Below are 9,197 nucleotides of genomic sequence, written 5' to 3' on the forward strand. Positions count from 1 at the left end.
GAAGGCCCAAGAGTAAGCCATGTGAGGTTGATGGCGATGCTTAAAAGCAATCGACTTACAAGGGTATGAAAATGGGTTCGACCTTGAATCGAGGAATATGATTTTAATAGTTTAAAATGGTTTTGAATGAATGATGAAATTAATAAAAAAAACAGATTTTGTGTTATTAAACAATAATACAACTACGAGTATGGGTGAAATTATAATAAAACACAAACATAGAAAAAAAAATTAATGCTAAGAGAAATAAAGAAAATGCAATATGTGGGTATTGAACCCACTCCACTAAAGACTTAGAATCTACACTCTCTCCACTAGACTGCTTATAATTAGTTATCATTTAAATAACAACATAAATATATAAACCATACTAGATTGGAAAAAATGAAAGAAGAAACTAAAATAATAAATAGTAAAGGTCTGTTGGATTACCAAAGAACAATCCAGCCGCCTGGCTGTTGGATTTGTGAGGTTAGGAATTGGGAATATAAAAAAAACATTTAACTAAAACCTAAACCAATAAATCATAGTTAATGACCAATGAGAACTCTAAACGTTCAATTAGTGGAGATTAAATGGTCTGCCTAATGAAAGCAAATAAATAAAAAATAAAAAATAAAAGAAAAAGAAAAGGTGAAGACAACGGAAGAAAGTCCAGTTCCCAAACCTCACGCACGGTCTCTCTCTTCTCTCAATCGCTACAAGCAAACTCCCTCCATTGCCTTCTCTTAATCGCTCTCAGCAAACGCTCTCTCATCGCCTTCTCTTAATCGCTCTCTCATCGCCCCCCCATATCTCGCTCTCTCTCGTTAAAACCCTCTCACTCAAAAGCTCACACTAGCCTAATCATTCTCCTCTCCGTCTCACTTTCACCCATCCTCACCCTCTTGCTCTCTAACAAATGCTCCAGAAAGATTCAAGCAAAAGAAACTCACCTTCGGTGGCGGTAATGACGAGCTTGATGAAGCTTCAAACTCTTCCAACTCTTCAACCAGGTTTTCTTTGATTCTCAGGTTTAGGGTTTTTTCTGTTTGGTAGCTTTTGATTCCGCCTCCGATTAGGTTTTTAGTTTTTTTCCAAAGTCCCCCCCCCCCTTTCTGAATCGCTTTCTTCCTTTTATCCTCACAGATTAGGGTTTGAATAGGTATCTGTGGTGTTACAAGAAGTTACTCTGCGAAGTTCCTTTTGTGCTCAGAAATTGGAGTGGCCTTTTTTGATGCTAGAATCGGAACGGTAATCTGAGCATGAACTTTCTCCTTGAATTTTGTCTTAATTCCAAATTGGGGATTTTCTGGATTTCTGCATTTTTTACTAATTAATTTTTTCTTTTTACTGCAGTGACTTTCTTGGTGAAAACTCAAGAGCAGTTTAGGTGAGTAGAAACGAAAACGAAACGGTTTGGGATGAACAGGTTGTATGGTGCTTGTGGAATTGGCATTGTCGCAACATTCGATTTCAGTCTGGGCAGGGAATCCCAAGGAGATAATCTGTAAGCTTTTATTTATGTCTACCGTGTGTATTCATTGACTCGGTGAATTTATGCTAAGATTGTTGAGTTTGATACCGTGCAGGTTATGCTGGACCTTTCAGGCTTGGAGACAACTCCTGCTTCTCAGTTTCTCTATTACAATCACCGATTGGTCATGCCCAAGTTGTTCTGATCGGAAAAGGTTGTAGGTTGTTTCAAACTGTTTTCTTCCTTGCAAATTTTATATCCAAGATAGAAGCAATAATCTCTGTGAAAAACGATCTGGACCCAGGGGCCTCCTGTTCTTCAAATAACTTGGCATGGGAATCACATAAGGCTGACTGCCGCAAGTCAACAAGACGGATTGAGCCTTTTGAACTGCTATATGCCAATGTATTACAATGTGTCGGGTGAAATTCTGCTGATGTTATAACCTCAGTAAGGTCCTCCATATTTGCAGGCTTTACATTGGCAATATTAAAACTTTGATTGCTAATTTCCAGGTTCCAAAGATTTATTCGCAAATCATCGGCGGATATGAAAGTTTCTCCATCGCTGTTATTTGAAATAGAATTGATGTGATAATCATGAGCATGTCTCTATACTCTACGACATCGAGCCAACGGACTGGTCTCATGGCCAGCCACTACCGAGGGTAATCTTAGTGACGGTAAGCCTCCGGATGGAAATGAGAAATCGTTGCTTTGGCAACTATATGTTTTATCTAAAGATCCTTTATTAGCAAGATGTGGCTTAAGGATACAAGAATTGCTTGAACTTGCGATAGGTCCATTTCCATTCGTTTGAAGGGTCAATATTCATGTCAGAAACTTTCTGCACCTTCTTTTCTTGAACCTTCCAAAATTTGACGGTTTTGTCATTAGTAGACAGGAGGAATACAGCACGGTTAGCGGTTTGGCACCATTTCTTCCTTGAGACGGCGCACTCGTTGAATTCATCAACCATGCTATTGGCTCAGAAAATTGAGACGGGGATTCCACCGTAGGAGCTTCTCAAAAAGCCACCCTAACAAACCTTGAGGGCACTGCATAAAGTGTCGCCTATGAATGTTGGCTTGTCCACCGGTAAAGTCTGTTGTTGCTTGCCACAAGGTATGCTTCATTGTTGGAGTGGTTTAGCATTTTGCTGCTGTTGGTTTATTACTTTATGATGGCTGTTGTACTGCTGTTATGTTAATTATTGTTTGTTGCAGGTGAACAAATGGTGCTCTGTTCAAACTCATCTTCCTTAAATGGATGATAGAAATAAGGCAAGCAGTACTCGCATTCCTATCCAACTTCAGGTGCTTTAAAGCAAACCTTCTTTGGGTGCAACGAAGTATAAATATTTCAGTCTTCAGTCTTTCCACTTGGCTATCTCGGTCCTCCAGGGGAATGTACGGAACCCAGTCCATTTTCATTGGTTTCATGGGAATTATCTCTTCAGCCTCTCTCTGAACGGAGTTAATCCCAATTTTATCAGATGGTGGAAAAGGTGAGACAACAGCTACAACAACCGGAATGCAGATAACTTTGTTTTCCAGTTTGTGCATAACCAATTGAGGCTCAGTGCAACCAAAGAGGTAAACCTTCTTCCCAGACAACAAGCCACCCTCTTCAAATGCATTTTCTAAATTAGAGAAATTACAATTGATATCATACAAGGAATCCAATTGATCCCACTCAGTTCCAACTGGAAATGTTTCAACCCACAAGTCCTCCAAGTTGCGTTTATCTTCAAAATATTCCGGCTCAGATTAGGGTTTTGAGGTTTTGACACGTTTTGCTTTGAAATTGAACAGAGAAGAAGACGAAGTGGGATTGTGAAGAGTATTGTTGAAGCGTGAGAAGAAGAATTGGTAGCGAATTGGTGAGGCTTGAAGATGGAGCTTCAGAGCAGAACGAGTAACATTCATTGGAATTTTGTTCTACAATGAAAAATGTAAAATGGTGTATTGTATAGGGTATAGGGTTTTAGGAAGAGGATTTTGTTGTTGGTGAGTTTTGATTTTAAAATGGATTTGGATTTTGGATTTAAAAATGGAGTTGGGTTATTGGATATTTGATTATAAAAATGGATATGGATTTTTAGGAATAATCCAAGACTAATTTAAATATCAATTTAAATAGTAATAACGAATCAGCAAAAGAAAATCAAATTAATCTATAATTCGTTAAAATTACTTTGATATCAACTCTAACATTCATTTGGAAATTAAAATCAATTAGAGTTTGAATCATTAGTAAAATAAACAATTAAGATTAAATTGAAATTCGGAATTAAATTTAATTCGAAATTAAAATATTGAAAATTAAAAAAGGTCAAATAATGAAAATCCATTTTATAATAAAAAAACACCATGATCAAGAAGCTAGATAATGACCAATGTGTAACAAAAAAACATGGATTTGGGAATGAATGTATGCAAATGAACTTTAGGCCAATTGCCAAATAAAAATGAAAAATGAAAAAAATTCAGGACCAAAATCGGGGTATGACAGTTGCCCCTATTTAAGTATCTTCTACTAGAGAATATGAAGCAGGACACTCTTCATATGATCATAGTGGGAGATGGTTAAATACTAAGAAGACCCGAATTTTGATCCTGATTCCCTATGACATGATGTGATATGATATGATATGATATGATATGCATGGATGCAAGATTCTCTTTTTTTTGTAATTTTTATCTGCTAGGGATATAGTGAACCCTTGACAGGAGATGCTACTAGACAGACCAATCTGTGGGGAATGCTGATGACCCACAGGGAGACAGACAAACGGTAAAAACAAACTCGCTGGGGAAGACAGATCCTGTTGGAGAATTAGGCACACAATGGGGAGTACTCAAAGTGAAAGTTGATAAACAATATTCAGAGTACAAGAGATTTCGGTAGTAAGTTCACATATGACTTACTAGACCCGAATAAGAAAGAAACTGTCACAGCAGGTTCAGATATGACTTGGCAATACTGGAATAAAACACGACCAAAAACAGGTTCATATATGACCTGACAATGCTGGGGAATATCCAGAAATTCTGACAGCAGGTTCGGATATGGCCTAACAAACTCAGAGAAAAAAACAAGAAGGGCGTATTCAACAGGTTCATATATGATAATACTGGAATAATAGTTCAAAAACAGGTTCAGATATGACCCGATAATGGATTAAAGTTCAATAACAGGTTTATATATGACCTGAATAGGATTGAACAAACAGAGAGAAACAAATCTTTAGAACAGGTTCAGATATGACCTGACACTGGAAAAAGGTTCAACAACAGGTTCATATATGACATGAATAGCATTGAACATACAGAGAAGAAGAAAAAAAAATCTTCAGTACAGGTCCATGTATGACCTGACACCGGAATAAGGCTCAACAACAGGTTCATATATGACCTTAATAGTATTGAACAAAAATTGGAAAAACTCTTCAGAGCAGGTTCAAGTATGACCTGACCCCGGAATGAAAGCTCAACAACAGGTTCATATATGACCTGAATAGTATTGACCAAAAATTGGAAAAACTCTTCAGAGCAAGTTCAAGTATGACCTGGCCCCGGAATAAAAGCTCAACAACAGGTTCATATATGACCTGAATAGTATTGAACAAAAATTGGAAAAACTCTTCAGAGCAAGTTCAAGTATGACCTGGCCCCGGAATAAAAGCTCAACAACAGGTTCATACATGACCTGAATAGTATTGAACAAAAATTGGAAAAACTCTTCAGAGCAGGTTCAAGTATGACCTGACACCGGAATGAAAGCTCAACAACAGGTTCATACATGACCTGAATAGTATTGAACAAAAATTGGAAAAACTCTTCAGAGCAAGTTCAAGTATGACCTGACACCGGAATAAGGGTTCAACAACAGGTTCATATATGACCTGAATGGTATTGAACAAAAGGAAAAACTTCAGAGCAGGTTCAAGTATGACCTGACACCGGAATAACAACAATTGGACTCTGACCGTAAGCAATGGACTACAACCAGCTTTTAACGGATTTTGCCAACAACAATTGGACTTGAAAATGACTGCGAAAACCGGATGTTGGTTTAAAGATACCAAAGACAAAACGGAATTAGAGGTCCAAGGACATAGGATCAACGGCAAGACCTAGGTCAATGCAAAATGAGCACGAAGTACATTTCGGCTATGCATGATTTGAATGCATGATATATGAATGATCATGATTATGAGAATGCTGACACTTAGCAGACTGGGTGTTTGTAGGGACAGAGATTCTGATTCCTCAACACCAATAACTCATACTCGTACAATTAACAGGCGCATCCAGTGGAGAAACTATCACGATTGACAGTTATAAATAACCAAAGGTCCATCCTTCTAGAGGATTAATAAGTTGTATTCCATGGGGACTTTTGTTGGTGATCCAGGGATATTTATGCAACCTTGAGGCTTTCGGGGAAACAAATGATTTTCCTTTGATTTTCACATATATCAAAGTAATTTGTTCTAAGTTTCAAATTCTTTTTCCAAGTTTCAAAACTTCATTATTAACAAATAAATGACCTTTTGCATAACAAAGAAAAGCGTAGATGAACACAACTAACAATGATTGGAAAAAACTTGTATTTTATTCAAGAATGGTAGCACACAAATGGCGTAGCTCCATAGAGTGTTACAATTTTTTTGAAAATGGCAATAAGGAAAGGTTTACATTGAATTCAGTGACCACTAACATCCTTAATAGATATGATCCCCCAAAAACCTTGCTCCTAAGGGGAGTGACTGGATTAATCTTCCACCTCTAATTCTTCGGTGTTAATCAGTAACAACTGATGCAGTTTATGCCTTTATGCCCCTAACTTTTGCCTGGATCGCCTTTTCGGGTTTTCGATCCACCGGGACGCTCCTTTTTGCCTAAGTCGCCTTTTCAGGTTTTCAACTTAGCGAGCTACCATTTTTATTCATCCCTAACTTTTGCCTGGACCGCCCTTTCGGGTTTTCAGTCCACCGGGATACCCTTTTTTTTGCCTAAATCGCCCTTTCAGGTTTTCGATTTAGCGGGTTTTTGTTAGGCATAGTATTTTTTAACTGCATCAGAGTTTACGGGGTGTGAGAGCTCTTCATCATCCATAGTTGTGAGAATCAAGGCACCTCCGGAGAAAGCTTTCTTCACAACATATGGGCCTTCATAATTGGGAGTCCACTTCCCACGTGAATCCTTGTGTATTGGCAAGATCTTCTTAAGCACGAGGTCTCCTTCTCTGAATTCCCGAACACGTACTTTCTTGTCAAAAGCCCTTTTAAGCCGTTTCTGGTATAATTGTCCATGGCACAAAGAAGTCAATCGCTTCTCATCTATGAGGTTCAACTGATCAAATCTATTTTGAATCCACTCAGCCTCTTCTAGCTTGGTCTCCATCAAGATTCTCATTGAAGGTATCTCCACTTCAATTGGGAGAACTGCTTCCATCCCATATACCAAAGAGAACGGGGTTGCCCCTGTTGAAGTGCGGACGGAAGTCCGATATCCATGCAGTGCAAAGGGTAGCATTTCGTGCCAATCCTTATAGGTTTTTACCATTTTCTGCAGGATCTTCTTGATGTTTTTATTAGCGGCTTCAACAGCGCCATTAATCTTTGGACGATATGGTGAAGAGTTATGGTGCTCAATCTTGAAGCTCTCGCATAATTCTTTCATGGTATTATTGTTCAGATTCGTCCCATTATCTGTGATGATCCGACTTGGAATTCCATAACGGCAAATGATCTCTTTCTTGAGGAACCGTGCAACCACTTGCTTTGTCACATTAGCATAAGAGGCGGCTTCTACCCATTTGGTAAAGTAATCAATGGCAACCAGGATGAAGCGGTGACCATTAGAAGCTTTAGGCTTGATGGCGCCAATCATATCGATGCCCCACATTGAGAAAGGCCAAGGTGACGTCAAAACATTTAGTAGTGTCGGAGGCACATGTACCTTGTCGGCATAGATTTGGCATTTATGACATTTTCTAGCATAATTGAAGCAGTCGGATTCCATGGTCAACCAGTAATAACCAGCCCTCAAAATCTTCTTGGCCATGGCATGCCCATTGGCATGAGTTCCAAAGGATCCTTCATGAATCTCCTTGATCAACATGTCCGCTTCACGTCCATCTACGCATCTGAGCAGAATCATACCGTGATTTCTCTTGTACAACACACCATTGCTCAAGAAGAATTTGGATGCTAACCTCCTTAATGTTTTCTTGTCAAGGGTTGTGGCATCTGTTGGATATTCTTGATTTTGCAAAAAGCATTTGATGTCGTGAAACCAGGGTTTACCATCGGCTTCTTCTTCAACTGACTGGCAGTAGGCAGGCTCGACTTTCCGCTCGATCTGAATGAGAGGTGCTTCATTAAGGAATCTAACTTGGTACATTGAAGCCAACATAGCCAAAGCATCAGCAATTTGATTCTCAGTTCTCGGGATATGACGGAAAGTGATTTCGTCAAAGTATTTTATTAATTCCATGACATAGGCACGATATGGGATCAACTTGGCATCACGAGTTTCCCATTCGCCCTTGACTTGGTATATCACCAAGGCTGAGTCTCCACATACTTCGAGGATTTTGATTCGGAGATCAATTGCTGCTTCAAGGCCTAGGATGCACGCCTCATATTCTGCTATATTGTTCGTGCAATCAAAACACAACCTTGCTGTAAAAGGAGTGTATCCACCATTCGGATTCAACAGGACAGCTCCTACGCCATACCCCATGTAGTTGGAGGAACCATCAAACATGAGCTTCCACCGAGATCCGGGTTCAGGTCCTTCATCAAGTCCTGGGATTTCACAGTCTTTCACTACCATAATGTCTTCATCCGGGAAGTCAAACTTCAACGAATGGTAATCTTCAACGGGCTGGTTTGCCAGGTAATCAGATAACACACTCCCTTTTATGGCTTTCTGAGACACATACTGGATGTCGTACTCAGATAGCAACATCTGCCAACGGGCGAGTCTTCCAGTTAAAGCAGGCTTTTCGAATATGTACTTTATTGGATCCATTTTTGAGATCAACAAAGTAGTGTGGCAAATCATGTATTGTCTTAGACGACGAGCGGCCCATGCTAAAGCACAACAAGTTTTCTCCAAGAGTGAGTATCGGGATTCACAATCGGTAAATCTCTTACTTAGATAATAGATGGCATGCTCCTTTCGACCGGTTTCGTCATGTTGTCCCAGCACACATCCCATTGACTTTTCAAGCACAGTCAAGTACATAAAGAGTGGTTTCCCCTGGACAGGTGGAATTAGAATAGGGGGCTCTTGCAGGTATTGTCCGATTTTCTCAAAAGCCATTTGACAGTCAGAGTTCCATTCGACTGCTTGATTCTTTCAAAGCAATTTGAAGATAGGCTCACATGTGGCCGTCATATGTGAGATAAACCTCGAGATATAATTCAAACGTCCCAGGAATCCTCTAACCTCTCGCTCAGTGCGTGGAGCAGGCATCTCTTGTATAGCTCGGACCTTGTCGGGGTCCACCTCAATTCCTCGTTGACTAACAATGAAACCAAGCAACTTCCCTGAACGGACACCGAATGTGCATTTTGCAGGGTTTAATCATAATCTAAACTTTCTGAGGCGTTCAAACAACTTCTTCAGATGGCTCATATGATCTTCTTCATTCTGAGATTTAGCGATCATGTCGTCAACATAGACCTCTATTTCCTTGTGCATCATATCATGGAAAAGAGTGAC

At 39.5% G+C, this 9,197-nt stretch overlaps 1 protein-coding gene across 1 annotated transcript; it reads right to left on the reverse strand.

The window, feature by feature from the left end:
• Positions 1-1,683: 1,683 nt before the first annotated feature.
• Positions 1,684-2,434, reverse strand: LOC127078741 (serine/threonine protein phosphatase 2A 55 kDa regulatory subunit B beta isoform). The gene is made up of 2 exons (XM_051019175.1): positions 2,232-2,434; positions 1,684-2,023 (listed from the first exon to the last, which is right to left on the reverse strand). The coding sequence occupies exons 1-2, from the start codon at positions 2,432-2,434 to the stop codon at positions 1,684-1,686; spliced, it is 543 nt and encodes a 180-aa protein (XP_050875132.1).
• Positions 2,435-9,197: the final 6,763 nt, after the last annotated feature.

Source organism: Lathyrus oleraceus, chromosome 5 (genome assembly GCF_024323335.1).
Source record: "Lathyrus oleraceus cultivar Zhongwan6 chromosome 5, CAAS_Psat_ZW6_1.0, whole genome shotgun sequence".
NCBI lineage: Eukaryota > Viridiplantae > Streptophyta > Magnoliopsida > Fabales > Fabaceae > Lathyrus > Lathyrus oleraceus.